This window comes from Lucilia cuprina, chromosome 2 (genome assembly GCF_022045245.1).
Source record: "Lucilia cuprina isolate Lc7/37 chromosome 2, ASM2204524v1, whole genome shotgun sequence".
NCBI lineage: Eukaryota > Metazoa > Arthropoda > Insecta > Diptera > Calliphoridae > Lucilia > Lucilia cuprina.
Genome location: NC_060950.1, coordinates 12,106,381 through 12,131,079, shown reverse-complemented (window position 1 = coordinate 12,131,079; position 24,699 = coordinate 12,106,381). Strand labels below are relative to the sequence as shown.

Sequence of the window (24,699 nt, the reverse complement as noted above, 5' to 3'; positions counted from 1 at the left end):
AGCAGTGTTTTGTTATGTTTTTTTTATATATTCATAAAATATTAATATTATTTATATATAATTTTATTTATTTTTATAAAATTGAGCTAAAAATATTTGTTTGTTTTTTGATAAATTTATATTTTGTTTTATTTTTTTTATATGTGTATATTCCTGTATATAAATATTTTAATATTTACATTTTAATATATAAATATTTAAAAATATTATTTATTTATTTTTATATTTATTTATAACATTTATTTATTTAATTTAACATTACAATGTTTTTTCATTAAATATTTGTCAAAAATTTTACGTATTTTGTTAAGGGCAGATTTTGTTAAGGCAAAAATTTTGAATTTTTTTAAATTTCTTATCAGATTTCAGATTTTCTTATATAAATAACACTGTGATCGCTAAATAAATTAAAGAAAACGTATGTTTTCTAACGAAACTTATGAGTGATAAACAATTTCCTTAAGAATACTGTGATCGCACCATAATTTTGATTAGATTAATATATTTTTTAATATATGTAAATATGATCCTGTAACAATTGATCGACGCCCTTATTAACATTGAGTTTTATAAAGAAACCTATAAACGTTTCTTTATAGAAAACAAGAAAGATGATCGCATTTTTTTCTAATTTTGTAAAAAAAAAAACTGTGATCGCTAAATAAATTCATGAAAACGTTTGATTTTTAAAGAAACTTGAAGTAATTTTAATTAAGAGAAGAGTGTTCATACAATAATTTCTGTTAGATCAACAGAACTTTTATTCAAATATATGATTTTCTAACAATTGATCGATGCTGACATCAACATTGAGTTTTATAAATCTATAAACGTTTCTATATAGAAAACAAGATCGATAATCACATTTTTTCTAATTTTGTAAACAAAACTGTAATAAATTTAAGAAAATTTTTAATTTTTGAAGAAATTTGAAGTTATTTTCTTAACAGAAGAGTGATCATACAATAATTTTTATTAGATTTACAGATCATTTATACAATTGATCGACGCAGTTATCATGAGTTTTCTAAAGAAAACTATGATCGTTTCTATATGCATAAAAATGAGGCTCGATGATCACATGTTTCCTAATTTTGTAAACTAAACTGTGATCACTTAATAAATTTAAGAAAACTTTTGATTTCTGAAAAAAATTTAAGTAATTTTTTAAGAGGAGACTGATCATATAATAGTTTTTGTTAGATCAACAGATCTTTCTAGAAAACAGACTCGATGATCACATTTGTGATAATTAAATTAAAGAAAACTTGTAATTTCTGAAAAATGTGATCTATAAAAAATACCTTCACTAGATCAAGCGATCTTTTATGCAAATATATGATCCTCTAACAATTGATCGACGCAGTTATCTACTTTAAGAAAACTATAAATGTTTCTTTATAGAAAACAAGATCGATGATCTAATTTTATAAACAAAACTACGATCGTTTAATACATTTAAGAAAACTTGTAAATTCTAAAGAAATTCCTTAACCTCAAACTATTTCCTTAAGAAAATAAGATCGTGCAATCATTTTTATTAGATCAACATATCGGTTATAGAAATATGATGAATTGATACTTCTTAAGTAACCTATGATCATTATTCTAAACAAAACTAAAAAACAACTTGTGATCATCAAAAAAATTCCTTAAGAAAACAATGATCATACGATCGGTAGATCTACACATTTTTTATATAAATCTTCTTACAATCGACCACCTTTAATTTTTCAAAGAAATATGTTATACATTATCAAATTTTTTTTTTAATTTTCTAAACAAAACTGTGATCGTTAAACTTATTTCAGAAAATGTCTTATTTCTGATCGTATTTATTGTATTCATTAGAGTAAAAAGTGTATTATAGAAATATATGAGATCATTTAACAATCGATCAACGCAGTGATTTACATTAAACTTTGTAAAGAAAATATGATAGCTTTTGTATAGAAGACAGGATTAGTGATCACATAAAAATTACTGAATTTTCTAAACAAAACTAGGATCGTCAAATAAATTTAAGAAAACACGTGATTTCTGATGAAATTTATAAGAACCGAACAATTTCCTTAAGAAACGAGTAATTGTATAGACATCTGTGAACCTTTAACAATTGATCAACGCGTGGAATGATTGTTTTCAAAGAAAACGATTAACTCCGCGTCTACAATGAGTTTTCCAATGAACACTATGATCGTTTTTATATGAAAACTGTGTCGATGATCATATTTTTTCCAATATTCTAGAAATCTTCTTACAATCGATCGAAGCAGTGATCAACATCAAGTTTGTAATCCCCTAAGAATCGATTAACTCAGCGATCTACAATGAGTTTTCCAATGAACACTATGATCGTTTTTATAAAAAAAAAAACAGTTGTCACATTTGTCTCATTGAAAAAGTGTGATTTCTGAGCAAGTTGTAAGCACCAAACAGTTTCTTTAAGAAAACTATGATTATATTTATTAGATCAATAGATCCTTTAAAAATATCTTCTTACAAGCGATCGACGAAGTGATCAACGTCTAGGTTTTCATAGAAAATCATGATAATTTTTATAAGAAGCATTCGATCAATGCACGGATCATTATAAAGTTTTTTTTTAAGAAATCTACGATCGTTTTCCTGTAGAAAACGTATGTATGATCGTACAATAATCTACTTTAGGTCAACAGATTTTTTATAGAAATCTTAGTACAATCGATCGACATAGTGATTAAAATCGTGTTTTCTAAAACCTTTCAAAATCTGACGGATAATTATAGAGTTTTCTTATGAAATCTACGATCGTTTTTCTATAGAAAATTGTATCGTTTTTTTAATTTAAGAAAATGTTAGGTTATCTTTTACAAAACTAAGTAAGTTCCTTCAATAATCCTAACTAGATCAAAAGATCGATCGACACAGTGATTTGGAAATAACTTTCAAAACTTTTCAAAATCTGTCCCTTTATATTTAAGTAATTATTATTTCTTATAAATATTAAAACAAAACAAAAAAAAAACATTTATAACTTTAGGCAAGATTTCTATTTTACTAAATTCTAAAAAAATATAAATCAAAATTAAAAAAAAAACAATTAATGCACTTAGGGTGTTCTCTTTTTTCAGGTTAAATAACAAAATAACAATTCAACCATTTATATTTTAATTGTAACATAAAACCATTAAATATAAATCATTATAAATATATTAAAAAACACAACAAAAAATATAAATATAATTGACTAAAAAAAATTAAAAATCTAAACGAAATCAAAACTACTTTGACACTTTTAACTATTATATGTTTTAACAAAACAAAAATATTAAATTATTTGAATTTAAATATTAAACCTAATATAAATAAAAAAATATTTAATTATCATGTAAAACCTTTTTTTTTTGTACAAAAACTATATGATTTTGAAAAAAAAAACATTGAATGCTATGTTTTACAAGTAATTATCATTAATGCACAATGACAGCAAAAAAAAAAACATGTAGAAAAAAAATGTATAAAGTCATGCAATGTTATTATTAAAATAGTTAAATTTTATTTATCTAAACTGTAAATACTTTTTTCATAGAAAAAATATTTTTTTAATGGGTTTTTTTGTTTTTTTTTTAATATTTAAATTTTGTTTTTCAAAACCCAAATGCGGAAAGAGTAAATGAAGCTTAAAATCTTTAATAATTTATGTTCAATTAAATAAATAATTATTGAAAAAATAAAGCTATTAAAATACGTTTATACTCCATGATCAGTATGTTTTGGTTCCATACACAATTGGCCGATTTATTCAGGTTATTGTGATTTAAATATGAGATTCCCAAATAATTATTATCATTATTTGCTTTTATTATAATTATTTTTTTTTCAATAAAAATAATTTAAAAAATTTGGATTTTCGAGATTCCTGTTTTTGATATTAGTTTTAATTTTTTTGTTATTGTTTAATTTTTTTAAATTTTCTTTTACATTTCAATGGCAGTTGTTGTTGTTTTTTTTTTTTTTTAAATTGTACTTGTATTGGCTAAGAATATGAAATAATGGTCAGGCATGGACAAGTTCTAGTCTATAGTATAGTCCATAGTCTAGTCTATAGTCTAGTCTATAGTCTAGTCTATAGTCTAGTGTATAGTCTAGTGTATAGTCTAGTCTATAGTCTAGTCTATAGTCTAGTCTATAGTCTAGTCTATAGTCTAGTCTATAGTCTAGTCTATAGTCTAGTCTATAGTCTAGTCTATAGTCTAGTCTATAGTCTAGTCTATAGTCTAGTCTATAGTATACACTACAGTCTAGTCTAAAGTCTAGTATATAGTCTAGTCTACATTCTAGTCTATAGTATAGTCTATAGTCTGGCCTATAATATAGTCTATAGTCTAGTCTGTAGTCTAGTCTATAATCTAGTCTATAGTCTAGTCTATAGTCTAGTCTACAGTCTAGTCTATAATTTAGTCTGTAGTCTAGTCTGTATTCTAGTCTATAGTCTAGTCTATAGTCTAGTCTATAGTCTAGTCTATAGTCTAGTCTATAGTCTAGTCTATAGTCTAGTCTAGTCTATAGTCTAGTCTATAGTCTAGTCTATAGTCTAGTCTATAGTCTAGTCTATAGTCTAGTCTATAGTCTAGTCTATAGTCTAGTCTATAGTCTAGTCTATAGTCTAGTATATAGTCTATATCCTAATCTATAGTCAATTCTTTATTCTGGTCTATAGTTTAGTCTATAGTCTAGTTCATAGTCTAATCTATTGTCTAGTCTATGGTTTATTCTATAGTCTATAATTTAAACTATAGATTAGTTAATAGTCTAATCTAGTCAATAGTCTAGTAGAAATTCTAGATTATAATCTATTTTATAGTATTTAATATTCTAGTCTATTATCTAGGTAATCTGATCGGTAGTCTAATGTGTTATCTGGTCTATAGTGTAGACTATATTATATTCTGATCTACAGTCGGAGCTGTAATCTTGTCTCTGTTATAGTCCATATTGTGATTAGTAGTCGGATCGGTAGTCCGATCTGTGTTATAGTCTAGTCACTAGACTCTAAACTTGACTACAAACTAGACTATAGAAAATACCATAGATTGATCTATGAAATATCCTAAAGAAATTTCATATTCCATGCCGAGTCCATACATTAAATCTGCCCTCTTTTAGACTTCCAAAATTCTAACTCTATTGCCTCTTAGACTTAATATATCTTTTGCGATATTTTTTCAACACCCGATTGGCATGATAATATTTTGATATATTTCTTTGTACATATTTCTCGTGTAAATATTTATAGAATTCTTCTTGTAAGAATTTATTTAAATTATCAGGTACTATTTCTTCATGATGTATAGTTGATATATCGGATAAACTGTCCATATTATTGATATCATCATTACCATCATTGATAAAGGGTATTGTTATACGTTCTGGTCGGGCAAGAAAAGGTCTATAACTGTTATCGGATTCATCATCGCTCAGTATGATAACCTCACTTTCGGAATCGGAACTAATTATGTGTATTTGTGGTTCTGTACTTTGCGTATCTAAAATACCGATAAATTGTACTCTATTTACTCTTTCCGCATTTACATTAACTTCCATGTCATGGCTAACTGGTGGTTCTTGTTCATTTCGTTCCTCATTTGTTTGCTGTACGACATTCAAAACATTTTCATTCATATCACATTGTAAAACATAAACATCATTATTATCACTATTTAAAATTTCTTGTAAGTTAATCAGTAAGACATCATGAGCTTCCTCATCGCCGGATGGAGAAATATCATTATCACAATCCTCGGGATCGGATAATAATACACCCGCCTGGCGATACATTTCAGCTAAAGCTTCTTCTACACTTAATTCACGTTCCACTAGGATGGTGGACGTTTCAGTTGTGTCTTGTGCTAAATTACTATTAGAATTCAAGGAACTATTTAAGGCAGCCCTACAAAGGTCACTTAACTTTGGTATTATAGAATTTACAGAACTTAATATATACTTTGACTTATCTTTATTTGTATCGTCCCTCGTTGATTGCACTCCATCCTTGTCGACTTCAGTTTTTCCATTTTCTTCCTGTTCCTGTTGCTCCTCATCGCTTTCCAGCATTTGTTTGATATGTTCTATATCGTTTGTTGATACAACTTTATCAGTTGCTATTTGCACATCTTGTTCAGTCTGTTTATCCTCTTCTTCGTCGTCTCCCTCCATCTCCGGCTGATGTTGTGATAATTCTTTCTCTAAAGCTTCTAATTCATTGATTTCCGACGAAGTGCTTCCCGTTAATGATGTAGTTGATGTTTTATGCAGCTCTCTGCTTAATGTACCGTAATTTAAGAATCCATCATTGGCGGTTGAATCATCATTTAGATTTTCTATTTCTTGTCGTATTCTTGCGACTTCTTCGAGATCTTCGAAACCATGAAAATCCTCAGATTCATCTTCAAAACTTGATTGATTTTTGAAACCTAAAAAGTCTTTGGATATATCTTCTTGGTTGTCTTTAGTTAAAACAGTTTCACTTAAACTACTATTAGGAATATGTTCTAAAGTTTCGGTTTGTTGTACAACATCCTCTGTTTGATGTTTGTTGGTTGGTAACTTATCATCTTTAGGTAGAGTTGTTTGGTTAGGAATACGTTCTAAAGTTTCGGTTTGGTGTTCAACTTTTGGATCCTCGTCGGCTTTATAGTCTTTGTTGGGAAACTTATCATCTTTAGGTTTAACTGCTTGGTTGAATCCGGTTTCCTGATCAAAGCTTTCTGGAGTTTTATTAACTTCTTGTTTATAGTTTTTGCTTGGCAACTCACCATCTTTAGGTTGAGTTATTTGGATGGAACCAGTTTCCTGATCAATGCTATTTGGAGTTTTATTGACTTCTTGCGTGATGTTGTTGTCTACTATATTTTCATGTAAAGTTTTGATTTGACGTTCAACTGTAAGTTTTTCATCTGTCTGACTATTTAATGCCTTCAATTCTTCTTGAAATCCAGAAATAACTTCAGTTTCTTTTTCATTCGTTGGCATGTTTTCATTCGAGTCTTCAACTGGACTACATTCTTTCTGTTGAACTTTTGATTCTTCATCATCAACTTCAAAAGTTTCCAATTTATCTTCTACCAAATTATTTAGTTGCTCAACTACCTCAGACTTTCCTAGATCTTCTTGCAGCGCCATAGATTCTTCCTCTTCGTTTGAGGTTACATCATCGGTTGTAGTTAGATGTTGGTGAACACGTTCTTCATTAGAAGTTTTAATCAAGTTATTAGTGTTTTCAATGAAAGCTTCTGCATTCGTGGGACTTGCATGAACAGAATCAGATTCTTCATAATACTCAGAAGTTTGATTCTCATTTTCAATCAGTCTCTTTGGTTTTAGAACTAAAGCTTCGGATTTCGTTTGACAAATATCAGTAGTAGACTTATAACTTTCAGTTGTTGTTTCAATTTCGTTATTTTCACTTTTAGGTTTTTCCAAACTTGCAGTTTTCTCTTCCAAATTTGGTTGGATTATTGCTTCCGATATAGTTTCATTTTCCTCGGGGAATTTGGACGCCTCTGATACCGCTACTATATTTTCATTTTGTTTGATTATTGCTTCCGATTTAGTTTCATTATCTTTTGGAATTTCTGATATCTCTGTTACCAGATTCAGCACTGATTCTTTGATAGTAATATCATCACCATTTGATTCTTTTTGATCTAATGTTTCTTTAATCGATTCTAAACATTCTTGACTGACTTCTTTGAAAATATCTGTATCATCCCAGGTGTTCGGTATTTTTTTAGTTTCTTCATATATTTCTTCTAGAACTTCCGAAGTTTGTTTATTAGATTCTTCTTGTAAATCGGGATTTTTAGTTATAGATTCTGAAAAAGTTGTAGCTAATTCAGTTTCCTTTTCAGCACTTTTTTCTTCCAAAGACTCTGCAATGTCCTCATCAACAGATTTGGAAAGAGTATGAGTTGTCTCTTCTTTATTTTTACTGAGTTCACATGTATTACCGGAATTTTCATTTAGTTGCTTATTTGAATAATCCAAAGTATCTGAAACATTAGGTATTTGTTTTGAAACAATCTCTGTTACTTTAGTTTCCATATTTGAGGTAATTTCCGACCTTTCCGTGATCACTTTTGGTGATTGAATATCATTTGAGACTTCAAATATTTGATGTGGTGAAATTAAATCTGATTCTTTTGTTTTGGGGTGTGAAATAACTTCAGCATTTTCTTTAATAGATTCATGGAATGGAATGTTATTTGGTTCTCTAATTATTGGATCCAATGTAACATCTGATTGTTCAGATGCATTTTTCAATGAATTACTTGTTTCTTTCAGAATTTCTGCAGTATTTTCCTTTTCTAAAGATTCGGACTGTACAGTTACTGCTTCTACAACCGTTTCGGAGTTTTCAGTTTCGATTTCAGTATTTAAATCATCTGAACTGAATGTTTCTTTTAAGTAATTAGTTCTTTCATTGTTACGATCTGCTAAAGATTCTGAATTTTCCTTAAACCTTTTTGAAACAGGCTTTGCCTCTTCCACAATAGCATCGCTTTCATCTTTATCAAATTCTGCAGTCTTTGTTCCAGAAATGTTTTGTTCGTCGGTTTCGATTTCTGCGGTAGACTGTTCATTACTGCAAGTTGCGTCAAAAGTATCCGATGTTTCTCTATGTACTTTTTCCAAATTGGAGGCGTCACACATTTCATCGGAATATGTAATAGCTTCAGATGGTTCCACAATTATAGATTTGGAATTAATTTCACATTCTTTGGCTTCCAATTGATGAATCGAATCTTTTATTTCTGTAAATTGTTCGTCACAGCAAGTTGTATTAAAAGTATTTGATGTTTCTCTATGCATCTTTTCCAAATTGGGTTCGTAGCTCCTATTTTCAGTTCGTTCCTTAATTATAGATTTGACAATAATTTCAGATTCTTTAGCTTCAGGCTGTTGAATAGAATCATTTATTTCTGATGTCAAACTTTCGCCGTAATTTTGGGTATGTGGTTTTTCATTTTCTGTGGGCTTAGGATCAGTTTCTGATTCCACCATTTTCGTTTGAATTACATGCTCTGCACTAATTTGATTTACAATAACATCGGCCAAAATTTCTAAATTTTCACTAATTCTTGAAGGATTATTCTCGACCAATACATTTACAGTTTCTTTTGGAACAGTTTGGATGGAAAGTATATCCAAAGTTTTGTTATTCTGTTCAAAAGTATCTGGATCTTTACTTGATGCTTCCGATTCATGTAATAGTTTATTTTCATCATTAACTTGTGATGGATTAGAGTTTAAACAGTTTAAAGGAGCGATCACATTTTCGTTACATTTAAAATCATTTGAAATGCTCTCGGAGCTTATAGACTTTTGCTCTTTATTATCTTCAGATATTTGAATGTCTTCTTCTGTTTGCTTATCTTCTTCGATGGAAAATATATCTTCGACTTCTTCGTCTGATTTTTTGTCTTTCTTGTCTAAGGTAATTTCTGGAACTTTTTCTGTTTCATTATCTTCATTAGTTGATAATTTATCATCGATTTCCTCATCTGAGTCATCTGAAGTACTAGAATATTCCGATAAACTTTTTTCGGTATTAGTCTGACTTTCGACTTCTTCGTCTGATTTTTGGTCTTTCTTGTCTAAGGTAATTTCTGGAATTTTTTCTGTTTCGTTATCATCTTTAGTTGATAATTCATCATCGTTTTTCTCATCTGAGTCATCTGAAGTACTAGAATATTCCAATAAACTTTTTTCGGAAGAGGTTTCACTTTCAATATTTTGAGTTTCCTTGATTGTTACTGAATCCAATGGTAAAAGATCTTCTGAACTATTTACATTTGAAGATGATTCTTTTGGAATTTCATTTGAATTATTTGATTCATCATTATCTTTCAAATTAACCGAATGAAGCAATTCCATTGACAGATTTTCTTTAGGGTCTCTAATATCTGCAGAAAGTTTTCCATCACTCTGATTTGTATTGTTTGAAACTTGTTTTTCTTCTAAGTTTTCAACTGATTCTAAAGTCAGATTTTCCTTAGAACGTTTGATATCTGAATCACTTTGTATTGTATTATTCGAAATGTCTTTTTCTTCCAAGATTTTAGCAATTTTAATGATATTTTCCGACGTAATCAGAGTTTGTGTAGCTGGCAATATTTCATCTTTGCTGGCTGATTTCGACATCTTAGAGGAATTTACTATATTGCTTGACAAATTCGAATGGATTTCGCTAATAAAATCTAGAGAATCTTCATCATAATCATGCAATGACCCGGACGAATCACTTTGTTGAAAAGAATCTTCAGACGTTTTGCTAATACATTTGATGGGTTGATGATGATTATCATTAGCACTTGTTTTATCCATAGATTCATCATCAGATATCACAATTGGCATTGAATCTTTGGGATTTTCCTCGTCCTCGGAATCATACTCTGAATCAGAACTACTTTCCGATTCTGATTGAACCTTTTTATGATCTGCATCTTTTTTGATTGGTTCTTCGAAATTCTCTTTCTCCTCTTCGTCTGTATCATCTTCAGATTTACTTTCTGCTGGAATATCGTCTTCAATATATGAAGATTCTTCTTTTCGATTAAACTTAGATTTATTTTGCGTGATCTGCTCATCAAATATAGCACGATGTTCCGTAAATTTCACATTTGCAACTATATCTTTTGAACTCTCCAGCTGTGGACTTAATTTTGAAGTTTCTGCCAACAAATCTGCAGATTTCTCTTCATTTAAAAGATCTTGGGATGTTGGAATTAAGTCTGTGATTTCATTTTCTAAACTAAGTCTAACTGGTTCATTACTCGGTTCGGAAGAGTTTTTCAAATCATCTTGCTTTGAGCTTAATTTTGTTTCCTTAATTGATATAACATCGTCACGTTTCTCGATTTCTTTTTCTACTTGATTTTCGGTAAAATGATTTGTGACCTCTTCAGAATTATGATAATCTTGCTGTGGGCTTAATATAAGAGACGTTGAAATAATAACGGACGTTCTATTTAAAATGTTATGTACTTTAGGAACACTTTCCATTTGAACTTTTAAGTCTTCAGAAGCATTTGATATGTTATAATGTTTATGAGTTGGAGATTTTGCCATAAGTTTTGATTTTTTCTCCGGTATTTCATCATCTTCAGATTCACTTTGATGGTCTACAAACGCATTTTGTTTTGAACTTGTAAAAGGACTTTGACGTTCTTTCTCCGTAACATCATCATCTTCATCATCAGATTCACTTTCTGTCTGATTACCCAATTCTTTTTGAGATTTCATAGATTTTTCGGTTATTGTTTCTCGTTTTGGACGTTTTGTTATTTGATTGAATTCATTTTCCGAAATATTGTCATCTTCAGATTCACTTTCCGAATGATTTTCAAATTCTTTATTCGGCGATAGTGATTTATTAGAGTTTTGATCATCGAAAGAATCTTTTAGTTTTTGACTTGATTTTGAAGTCGTTGATACTATATCATCATCTTCAGTTTCACTTTCTGTTTGACTATCAAATTCTATAGATTTCTCCGAAACATATATTTCTCTAGAATCGTTGTTATCTGGACTGGGTTGAAAAGATTTCTTAATACGTAAAACAATACGTTGTTGTCTTTTTGGGGTGATTTCATCTTCGACATCACTAATGGATTTTGTAGGTGATTTTCTAGGTGTAGGATGGACATTTTCCGATTCTTTCTTGAATAAATCGTTTGACTTCTCACATTCATTATTATCTGATTTGTTTTTCTCTAGATCAGGCATATTCGAATGATTTGATTCATCTCTATCGGAATTCAGGTTTTCACTTTCGGAATTCACATTCTTGAAGGAGTCAGCAAACTTTTGATGTTTTTTGCAGTCTGAGTTATGTTTTTCCAAATCGTTAATTTTCGAATGATTTGATTCTTCAGTATCGGAATTCAAGTTTTCATCATCATTTTCTAAATCACTTTCTGAATCGGTATCACTGTCAATATCCTTAGCATTAGACTTCTTGCTTGACTCTTTGCTCTCCTCCGACTCCGATTCATCATCCGAACTAGATGAACTGCTGTCAGAATCAGATTCACTGGAATCAGATTCCTCACTATCACTGTCGTCTTTTGTAATCGATTTTGAGATCTTTTTAACTTCAGTTGAAGTTTTCTTAGTTGTTGTAGCATTGGATATATTTGAATTTTCATCTTCACATAATTCAGTTGGGGAATCGGGATGGGATTCTTCTGGTTTATTTTGTTTAACATCGTCTGGTTCACTTTCAACTTTTGCAAGGTTGTCTTGTTCAGATTCAAGTTGTAGTGGAATTTCAGAAGTTTCTTTTTTTGTTTCAGGACTTAAGGGAATAGCTTGATCCGATTCAGTTATTGCTGCTTCAGAGACAAACATGTCTGAATTTTCTTTGGCTGATAAGTCTTGTTCCGGTGATTTTGATTTTTCATACCAGTTTTTTAAATCAAATTCTGTAACAGATTTTTCGATATTACTTTCATAATGGGAATCCGATTGAGTTTCAAAATAAGAGTCTGCCGGATTTAAGTTGCATTGCTCCAGAACTTGGGCATCTAACAACGTGGTATTTTCTTTGGAATATTGAACATTTTCAATATCATTTGAGATCATTTTATGTTCATCTTTTAAGTAAATGACATTTTCTAAAATTTCCAGTGTTTCACTGTTAACGTCTTCACTTAAAATAAGAACGCTTTCAGTGATAGGTTCGGTAACTTGTTGCACTAAAGTGTCCTCAAAACTTCCTTCCGCTTCCATTAAACTTTTTATAACTTCACAAGTTTCACATGACGGATCAGTGCATATATGTTTGTCCTCGTTTTCTAAGCTGCACTCTCCACAATCCACCGCTAACGTTAACATTAACATTTGACGAAATTCTTCACTATTAATTGCTATTATGCATAAAGCTTTTAAAGTTTTCGGATTAGTTAAATTCTCGGGTTTATCGTGTGTATAATTCTTAATGGATTGTCTTTTGATTAGAGGTAAATGTTTCTCTTTTAACTCTGACATATATTCGCGTACTCTGCGTAAGCGATATAAACCGAAACGTCTTATGGAATGTATGATCTTGTAATATAACGACAAAGGTTTACGTTTATGTAAAATTTGCGGTTTGCCTTTGGGCCATCTATTTCTTGACTTTTTCGTATAGACCTGGGGAAAATTTGAATTAATGTTAACTTTATTGGCCTTATTAGGTTTCAATTTCTTTTGATTTTGTGCCTCTGGTTCGTGGGCCTTAAGTTCATCTTCTTTTAGTTTGCGTTTACGTTTATAGAACTTTGAAAAATCTTGTACATTCTGTTCGAAATCGATTTCTGTCGCTTGTTCTTCTAAACTTTTAGTTTTAATCGGTTCGCTGGTGATTTTATTGATAAAGGTTTCGTATTCTTTTTCAAAAGCCGATTCATTTGAATGACGACTGCTACCACTTTCATAGCCTTCCATGTCTTTGAAATAGTTTTCTGTTAACTCCGAACTTTGTTCGCCATTAAGGACGGTTTTGTTTGTTGGTTCCAAATTTAAATCTTCAAAACTTAGTTGGGTGGTTAGATTTTTGCACGGACTTATCTGTGGTGTACTGACGCTATTGGTATCTTTAATATCATTTAAATCTTTGGTTGTATCCTGTTGCTGTGTGGGTTTTTTGAGTTTAAGTTCATCGAGCTCCTTTTCAACATCAAAATTATTGAGATTTAGCGAAGTGTTATTATCTTTTGGTGTTGTATTAGGTGCAGGACTAGTTGTAGGTGTTGTTATCGAGTTATTAACATTATTCGATTTTTCAATATCTATTACAATATCAGGCAAGTTGACATAGGATTCATTTAATGTTGTGTTATCGAGATTTTCCTGTGGCTTGTGGTTTACTTTCGATTCTGCCTTATTTTTGGATTCATCTGTTGAAGTTTTAATTATTTCTGATTTTTGTATATCAACTGTTGCAGCTGCAGTTTCCTGTTCAACTGGAGCCGTTTGCAAAACTTCATCAATGACATTGTTCTGGTCAAAGTTAAGTTCTTCTGCATTTTGGTATTCATCTTCGTCATCATTCCAATTGGCAATGAAATCACGTAAACTTAAATTCTTATTACCTTCATCATTAGTCTTATCCGCTTCTTGTAGAACTTCTGTGGAATGTGTAAAAGACGTCAGACTGGCGGCATTATTTTGATGAGTTTCATATTCGCCAAATGTTGTAGTGGTCTCTGGGGTATTCAACAGCTCCTGTTGATTGTAATGGTCCCTAGATGATAGAGTCGTATAACACTCTTCGGCAATTGTAGGTGGGGGTTGTGGTTGTATGGGTTTACGATAATCCAATAAGGCACGTTTTGCTACCGTGGGCCCGTAAGCGGGCGGTGGCTGTTGACTGTGTATTCCAGCCAATGTCGGCGGACTTAGATGAGTGTCCAGGTGTGTGTGATAATTATCAAAATTGCTTGTCGTTAAACTGAGATCATTGGTATAAGACGCTGGATTAGCGTTAAGAGGATCATGTGTTAGTAGTGATGAGGGCGTAATACCATGAGCCATAGATTGATGAGCATTACTGGCATATAACTGCTGGTTGCTGTGAGCTGTTGCCGTTCCATAGCCATAATTGTGCGGTGAAGTATTTGTATCATAGTGATGAGCGTTTAAATAGAGATCATTAGAATTTTTGATTTTATTACCGTTGCCATAGTCGGGAATTATGCCGCCATATTTACAGCTGGCTGATAAAGCATTCAAATGTGGAGATTGTCCCAGTGATGTTTGAGAGGACAAGTATGCACTTGACGGAGCGTTCGCCATGGGCGTTTGATTGTGTGTTAATCGTGGTGGTATAGCATGAGAGGGAGGATAGTAGCAATTTTGCGGCTGATATGGTTGAGGACAACAGGATTGTCGACTATTTAAGCCGTTGTTAGGATTGGCAGGAAAATAGGGAGCGCCGTGTAGACCATGTGAGGAGGCAGGGGCTGTGGGACCAGAGGCCAACATATGTCTTTCATTTGGTTGTGTTAGATTAGAGCCATGAGGTGTATTCGGCCATATATGATGTCTAGAGCCGGGCGGACTAACATACGACTGTTGATAGGAGGCAGCAGCATATTTGTCATATTTCATGGGATATTTCTCAGGACCCATATAGTAGGGATCACGTGCCAAGGCTGAGGGATTCGGTGTCAAATAGGTGGCATGGGTGGGAGCCACCGTAGCAGTTGGCAAGTGATTGGTAGGTGGCGGTGGGGGTATAGTACGACTATTGCCTGAGGCATAATCTATACCCCAAGGCCAAGAGGGAGAATTTATAGTATTTGCTCCCACCGGTTTACGATAGTTTCCGACTTCAGGTGGTGTTTCATTGCCCAAGTGTCCGGTGCTAGACGTATAACCTGTGGCAGCGTTATGGGGATACATATATTTGTCATAGGAGGGCGCCGGTGTTGGAAAATAATTACCCGTATTGGGATATACAGATTTGCTATTTGCTAAACCTGGCGGCGTTCCATAGCCGGCTTCTTTAAGTTGTGATTTGGCGGCCGCATAATACTTTTGCTGTTGATGATAGACTGAGGCCGTGGCAGCAGCTGAGGGATTACCGTAGGAGTCATGATAATCTAAAGGCATTTTATATTTGGTATTGTCATAAAATGTGGTGGGATTAGAATGGGACTGAGGAGCCAAAGGCTGGGCATAGAAGGGTGTGGCAGCAGCTTGAGGTTTAGAAGTGTTGGTACTTGTAGAATTGCCTATTAAAGAGGAAGTTCTTTGTTTTGATGTAGACAATACTGCGGGAAAGGGTTGGGTCTGTTGGTTTATGGTCTTGGTTGGATGCTGTTCAGTTTGTTGTTGTTGCTGCTGCTGGGGATTATAACTTGCAACATTCGTTCTGGCTGTTGAGCCTCTCTCGTAATTTAGAGATCCTGTTAAACCTGAAGTTTTATATTGCCCTGAACCATATGGCGAAGCTGTTATATCATATGGACTTGCTATACCCAAGTTGTAGGCCGGTGTTGAAGAGGAGGAGGAGGAGGGGCCAGTAGATAAATTATGTGTTGGTGTTACAGCTTGCTGATAATCATACGTTGAATAATATTGTTGTCTAGATAAATATTGCTGTTGCTGTAGATTCGTTTGTAAATGATTCTGTGGCAATTGATGGTGTTGGGGTTGCAGCAAATGATGTTGTTGCTGCTGATGCTGCAAATGTTGTTGTTGTTGCGTATGCAGGGTATGGTGTTGTTGTAGTTGATGTGTCTCTAAATTGTGGCTTGTTATGGATTCATTGTAGTAAGGTGTTACAGCAGCTACAGTAGCTACGGGTATTATGGGCTCCGCTATGGCTACAGGTGTTGTTGGTATTGGTGTTGTTGTGGGTGTTGTTTGTTGCTGTAAATCATAATTATTGGTGGGTGTTGTTGTTGTGCTACCATAACCACTACTATTGCTACTAGTACTGCTACTACTACAGCTACTATTGCTGTTGCTGCTATTGTTGTTAACACCGCCACCACCGCCGCCTATACTAATGTTGCTATTGTTTTGGTTGCTATTATTTGTTGTTGCTGTCGTCGTACTGTGTGTATTGGTGTGTGAGTGTATATTATTATTGCTCTGATTAACATTGATAGCATTAGACGTTGATGATGGTATTGTTGCTGTTGTTGTGGTGTTTGCTGAAACTGTGGCACTTGATGCTGTTGGTTGTGTCACCACAGCATTAACTGCATCCATTATTATTATTTTCGTATTCTGTTATTTATTATTCTTGTTTATGTTTTGTTATTGTTGTTTAGTTTAGTTTCTGTATTTATTTAATGTATCCATATGTGGTTTGTTGTTTTTTTTTTTTTTTGTTTTTGTTTTCAAAAATCTTTGTTATATGTTTTTGTTTAGGAAAGGTAACCTGTAACGAGAGAAATTTAAATAAATTGGAGATTTACAAAATAAAATTCTGGATGAATTTTTAATTTTTTTTAGAGTAGATTAAATGGATTATGATTACAATTGTTAATTTTAATAAATAAATTATTTTTTAATTATATTTTTGTGTTATTTTACAATACTTTTCACTAATTAATGATTTTTTAATTAATATTTAATAATTTATGATTTCCATTCAACATTAAGTTCCCTTAATTTTATATTTTTTTTTTTTCTAACATATTTTCATTTTTAAAATTGCATTTTTTCCTAATTACTTTCACTTTAAATTCACCTTCAATTTTCTAAACAAAAAAATATAAAATTGCGCTTTTTTTCCTCCATGGAAATTAATGTCCTTAACTTGAATGTTTAACAAATGGAATTTACAACACAAATGACTTGCTAAACAATAACAAAAACAACTACAACTATATAAAAATAATAACATTAATAACAATTTGGCCCAGTAAAGTAAGTAAAAAGAAAAACGGGTAAAAAAATGGTGGTAGAATAATAAATGGAAAAATAAATATAAAATGAATGAAATATGTAGATAGACAAGCAAAGCAGACAGACAGACATGGAATGAAAGTGAAAAATATGGAAAATATTTAAAAAAGAACGTAAAAACCCCTTAGTCAATATTACTTAGACACAACCTATCGACATAGTAAATGCATGCCTGCATGCATGAATGAGTAATAACAAAACTAACTATCTATCTATCTACATATATAAAAAGTGACATTATAAAAACATGATTTTTTGAACTAAATACAAACAGAAACAATAACATCACATACAAACATACATTACGCTTCATGTATGTTTAAATAAAAAAAAAACTTGTAAAAAGGACCTGCTGCTATGTTCCCCATAAACAATTTAAAAAAAACTCGTCAAACACACACACATAATCAAAATAAAAAATAATAGTTTCCACCTACATACAACTAGAGCATTAGTTAGTTTGACAAGGACTTCAATTATTAAAAAAATACCTACATAGTTATTAAATATTTAATGATTAAATGTCAATTTACTGCTATAGATTGTGTATACAATACTAGTTTGGAAAATTTGTCTTAGACTACTATATAGAACACATACATATCTATCCTTGTTTATTTATTAACATTTATATTAACATACAATCACCCAATTTAATCCCCCCAATAAAATGTCTGAGAAAATTTATATATGTTTCCTTGTAAAGTATTTCTATAAGTCTATGCGTTTAATAAATGGTCATCAGACCGTTGCTTTTAAAAACTTGCGTTTTTAAATATTACCCACAAACTGCGGCCCACCACCCAATTAAGTTCATATGTATGTAGTTGATTTAATTTGGGGTTCACATTTAAAAATACCTAGACTAAGTTTATTTAGCACAAATAAAAAGTCAAATTAGTAGGTGGTTTTTGGTCGGCATTAACGAATGCCAAAACTACACACTATAAACTAGACTATAGCCTAGACTAGACTTGGCAGTAGACTGTAGACTGGACTATAGACTAGACTATAGAATAGACAATAGACTAGACTATAGGCTAGACTATAGGCTAGACTATAGACTAGACTATAGACTAGATTATAGACTAGACTATAGACTAGACTATAGACTAGACTATAGACTAGACCATAGACTAGACTATAGACTAGACCATAGACTAGACTATAGACTAGACCATAGACTAGACTATAGACTAGACTATAGACTAGACTAAAGACTAGACTATAGACTAGACTATAGACTAGACTATAGACTAGACTATAGACTAGACTATAGACTAGACTATAGACTAGACTATTGACTAGACTATAGACTAGACTATAGATTAGACTATTGACTAGACTATAGACTAGACTATAGATTATAAACTAGACTATAGACAAAAACTAAACTAAAACTAGTCCATAGACTAGACTTTAACCTAGACTTTAGATTAGACTAGACATTTGACTAAACTTAAGGCTAGGCTAGACTATAGACTAGACTAGGTAATAGACTAGACTATAGACTAGAATATAGGCCTAATTATAGACTAAAGACTTGACGGATCATTTTAATTTTCACAAAGACACATTGTGTTATGTGTAGCAAGTTTTAGATTAAACTACAATGCACTCAACCATGTAGAAAAATCACTGATATATTAAAGAAAGAGCAGTAATGACCTGACAAACCTTAGTCAAGCACCTCCTTCCTGCGATTTAAGTATAAACAACAGCCAATACGTGGATCACGAAGGAACCTGAATTAGGGTTCTATAGTTGAAACGAAAAGTCGACTTTTTGCATTTAGTTAAAAGTCGATTTTTCGACTTTTTTTATTTAATTAAAAGTCGACTTTAAGTATTTTATAAATTTTCGACTTTAAAAAAATCGACTTTTCGACTTCTTTCGATCTTTTTCGACTATTTTTTTTACTTTTTTCAAGTTTTTACGAATATTTTAGAGTTTTTGATTTATTTCCTAGTTTTTTGACTTTTTTCTTCTATTTTCGAGTTCACGACTTTTTTCGACCTTTTCCGACTTTTTAGACATTTTCGGACTTTTTTTCGACTTATCGACTATTTTCAACTTTTCGACCTTTTCCGACTTTTTTCGATTTTTTTCGACTTATTACGACTTTTTTCGACTTATTGACTTTTTTGAACTTTTAGATTTTTTCCGAGTTTTCGACTTTCCGGTAGGTGGCAGTAACTTAACTCGATTGAAACCTGTTCTAGCAATATTAAACTGTTCGTTTACAATTATTTATGTGTCTTTTGAGCTGAGCTGATATATCAATACATCAGTTAATGTCACAACTAACCCCCTTTAAATTATCATTACCCCGTTTATAGGTAATTTATTTTCAACGCACACCTCATACGTAAGTATATGCTCGAATGAAAATAAATGTGTAAATATGTACGTAAGTAAATAATTTAATATTTCAAATTGTACTTGTTTCACAGTCTATAGTGAAGTATTATAATTTTTATCAGACTTTATTGTATGCCACATACGTCACTAAGTAAGTAAGACAGTAAGAAGAGATCATTATTTACCTTTAGGCTGTCTATATTCTCATCACACTCTAGGCGTACGTTAGTTATTAGTTCCTCCTTGATAGTGTCTCAAAAATTTATTGTTTTTCACATCTATTTTAATATTACAGTCAGCGTTTTGTTTTTGCTTGACTTGACTGTGTGAGGGTGATTTTGTGATATTTCACTTTTGTTGTCTAGATAATGGATAATAATGCATTTTAATTTAATTGAATTGACTGGGTAATCGTTTATTTCTGAACGGTCTGTATGTCCGTCCGTCTTTTCGTTCATACATCACTAGCAGTCCGTCCGTTTGTATTACATATTTGTCATTTTGCCGGTTTGCTGAAGGAAGTGCGTTTTTTTTATATTTAAACCCTGTTTTCCAATTCATTTTCATTAAAGCTTACAACCACAAATAGACGATTAATAAATTGACAAATAATCCGACAAACAAACTTATTTAAATTAGTAAGACAGAAAAGGGAAAAATGTATTCAAATTAAATTTATAACCTCATTTGGTTGAGTGTTTTTTTTTCTTCAACTGACAGGCAGCTAGCGAACTGACTTATCAATTCGATTTAGTTTTGTTTGCCCGGTGTGCTTTGCTACTCTTTTCATAACTAAATGAAATAAACATAGTGCAGAATTTCTTTTAATCGATACGATGCGTGTTTATTTTTTTGTTTCTAAGTGAAAAAGTACGAGAAATAATTTTCTACAGTTTTTTATTAGCTCAGGTCTCTGATTGTTTAATTTAGGGTCAATCTTTAGAAGATGGATTGAGTACTCAGTAGGGTTCTATAAATCGACTTTCGAATAATCGAACAATCGACTTTTTGTCGAAAAAAGTCGAAGTCGACTATTTTGTTCAAAAAAAGTCGATAACTCGACTATCGTCTATGAAAAAAGTCGAATTTGTAAATAAAAGTCGAAAAAAGTCGGAATGTCGAAAAAAGTCGAAAAGCCGGAAAAAGTTGAAAAAGTCGAAAAAGTCGAAAAGTCGAAGTCGACTATTTTGTTCCAAAAAAGTCGATAACTCGACTATCGTCTAGGAAAAAAAACGAATTTGTAAATAAAAGTCGAAAAAAGTCGGAATAAGTCGAAAAAAGTCGAAAAGTCGGAATAAGTCGAAAAGTCGGAAAAAGTCGAAAAAAGTCGAAAAGTCGAAAATAGAAAGAAGTCGAAAAAAACTAAAAAAAATTGCAACAAATAGAAAAAAATATAAATAAAATTTTTTTATTAATAATAATAATAAATAATAATATAATGTTAAATGGCAACATTATAAATTTACGCTTCTGGCAACTTTATAAATTTTTAACTCTGGTCGGAAAAAGTCGAAAAGTCGGAAAAAGTCAAAAAAAGTCGAAAAGTCGGAAAAAGTCGAAAAAAGTCGAAAAGTCGAAAAAAGTCGAAAAGTCGAAAAAAGTCGAAAAAAGTAGACTATTTATAAAATATTGAAAGTCGAAAAATCGACTTTTAATTAAATGATAAAAGTCGACTTTTAACTAAATGCAAAAAGTCGAAAGTCGACTTTTCATAAAATGCAAAAAGTCGAAATGTCGACTTTTCATTAAATGCAAAAAGTCGACTTTTCATAAAATGCAAAAAGTCGAAAAGTCGACTTTTCGTTCAACTATAGAACCCTAGTACTCAGTTAGTTAATTTTGTTTGCTAGTTTAAGCGCCCAATGGAGGGGGTTTAAGCTTGAGCAAGAAATGGTAAAATGTAAACAGCTGTTGCAAAAAATAACATAGTTTTTATAAAAATAAACAATAAAATATTTTAAGACTTGAATGGTACTAACTATGAAGGCTTCAAAACACAAAATTTTTGTTTTTAATTTAAATTTTCTTTAATTTTCATATTACTTTTACAATTGTCTTCTTCTTTTTTTATATAAAACATGCATTGTTTTGATAACAAACAGTGACGTTTTCTATTGTTTTGTATGGCAACACAGCGAAGTTTAATCTTGTACTCATAAACATCAACAGACTTCATTTATTTTTCGATTAAATAATCTGATTAATAAGTGCAGGTCCACACTAGGAAACTTTTTGCATTTTATGCAAAGTCGATTTTTCGACTTTTTAGTTAGTTAAAAGTCGACTTTTAGACTTTTCGACTTTTAGTATTTTGTAAATAGTCCACTTTTCGACTTTCCGACTTTTTTCGAATTTTTCCGACTTTTTTCGAATTTTTTGATTATTTTCCACTTTTCGAATATTTTTGACTTTTTCCGACTTTTTGACTATTTTCGACTTTTCGAGTATTTCAGACTTGTCGACGATTTTTGACATTTTTCGATTTTCAACTATTTTTGAGAATTTTTGTCATTTTAAATATTTTAGACTTTTCGACTTTTCAACTTTTATTTCCAAAGTCGATTTTTAGATTTTTTTCACAGACGATCAACTTTTTTGGAACAAAATAGTCGACTTCAACTTTTCGACTTTTTTCGCCAAAAAAACCGATTGTTCGATTATTCGAAAGGCGATTTATAGAAACCTAATTATCACCGGCTACCTTTAAGCCGCCTTAGCTTTTTAGCCGAAAGAAGTTGGCGGCCAGCCGCCGCAGATTTCAGCCATCTCGGCTTGTATTTCTGGTGTAGAAATTAAGGAAACTTCAAAAGAGAATTAAGAGAAAGTTTGTAAATAAAAGTTTACTAGTGTGGACTACACTGAAAGTAATCCTGCTCAACTTTACGAAAAAAATTTCGTAACTTCTATTTTCGTAATATTTACAAAAATTTCATGTATAATACGAAATATTATTTAATAAAACACTTTTATATTTTTACGAAAGTACGAAAATTTTTCGTAATATTTTTTTCTTAAATTTTAGCGAAATTAAACGTAATAATATTAATTATATTATTATTAAATAAAACTACAACATTTTTATAAAATTTAAGAAAAAGTATAATATTATTCACGAATTATTTTCATAAAAAAAATTTAAATTTAGTGTGGAGAATAATTTTGAACTAAAATTAGAAAATTTATTTTAAAATGAACAAAAATGTTTGAATAAATTAATATTATAATATCATTCAAATTTCCCTTTTTTCAATTTATGTAAATTAGTTTTTTCAAGAATATTTTGGATTATACTAAAATATTTCGTACAATTTCGTATATATTACAAAAGAATTTCGTGGTGCAAAACAACGAATGATTCGTACAATATACGACATTTTTCGTATATATTAGGCATTGATTTTTTTTCAGTGTAGGTATAATTGGAATTTGATCACCACTTCAAAAACTTGCTCTTAATGTTTATAGATTTAATAGATTTATATAGATTTTCATTTACTGAGGAATCTGCATGTTGAATTTCATGTTGTCAATATAACCACTCAATTTAGTACATTCCGCCCTCCGGTTTGTAACCCTTTCTACGCCCTAAATATTTGAATTTCTTAAAATTCCGTAGATTTACAAATTTATTTGTTATGAAATTTTAACTTTCTAGCTTCAACCCTTTAGGCTGAGAGATGATGAAACAATTAGTCAGTCAGTAACGTTAGAATTGTATACATACATATACAAATATCTATCTATGTATATTGTAAAAGCATTTTTGAATAAATTTTCATGTATTGTATGTAAGTATGTAAATTTTCTTTTATTGTAAATTTATTTACAAATTGTTATCGCACACATTTGTTTGACATTCTTGATATATGCACTAACTACACATACACACTTCAGTATGTGTTAATTTGTCTGTCATTAATTTAATTCTTTTTTTTTCAACTAAAGATTGTAACTGTTTTGCTTATCTCTTATAAAACTGAACATTAAAATATTTTATTGTTTGTCTTTTATTTTTATAAAGAACTTTGTAAAAAAAAAGTTTACCTTCAATTTATGTAATTGAAGGCAGAACAATACCTACAATATTTAAATGAGGTGTTTTTTTTTAAGATGGCCGATGTTATCATGTTGTCACTTTTTATTTTGGTGCAAACATTTGACATGTTTTACATTTGGAAAACTATTTAAAAGTTATATTTTATTTCTTTAACGAATTCTTTGAATTACTTAAAAAAGTTCAGTAAAGTTCCACTGTCTAATTCAAAATACAACATATGCTTTCAGTATTGTATTACAATTAGTTTTTAATTCGACAACATAATTTCGTTCACTGTTAATGTTTTTTGAACCAATTCTCTTAAAACACCTTAAATATCTACTAATTACTAAAATAAACTATTGTTTAGATTTAAATACATGTTAATTTAATGTTTCATATATTAATAAAAATAAAAACACATTAATTTAAATTCCCTAAAGACATTAATAAATATCCTGGCAAATAACATACACATACATTTATATGAATATATGAACAACAAGTCTACCCTTAACCTTGTAGAGTGGGTGGTTAAAACTAGCACTATTTTAAATAGATATGTACATGTATTCTACAACAGATATAATTTCGTTATAAAGGAAGACCGGAGAGAAACATACATATGTTTACAATACATTGGGGAAATAAAACTATGAATTTAAGTAAAAATATTTTGTTTATAGAAAAATGCAAATGTATACACATTTTTAATAGTAGGAAGCAAGTCATTTAAAGAATTTCAAAAGAACCAAACTAGAACTGAACTAGAACTGAACTAGAACTGAACTAGAACTGAACTAGAACTGAACTAGAACTGAACTAGAACTGAACTAGAACTGAACTAGAACTGA

The 24,699-nt window shown here is 30.8% G+C and overlaps 1 protein-coding gene across 1 annotated transcript; it reads right to left on the bottom strand.

Moving 5' to 3' along the window:
* Positions 1-4,767: 4,767 nt before the first annotated feature.
* Positions 4,768-16,925, bottom strand: LOC111676044 (titin homolog). The gene has a single exon (XM_023436925.2). It carries the CDS (start codon positions 16,744-16,746, stop codon positions 5,167-5,169), a length of 11,580 nt encoding a protein of 3,859 aa, XP_023292693.2. The 5' UTR covers positions 16,747-16,925; the 3' UTR covers positions 4,768-5,166.
* Between the last annotated feature and the right edge of the window lie 7,774 nt (positions 16,926-24,699).

What these genes read in the sequence shown, in the direction of transcription:
- LOC111676044 (XM_023436925.2), bottom strand. Translation starts at nt 16,746, where the DNA reads ATGGATGCAGTTAATGCTGTGGTGACACAACCAACAGCATCAAGTGCC.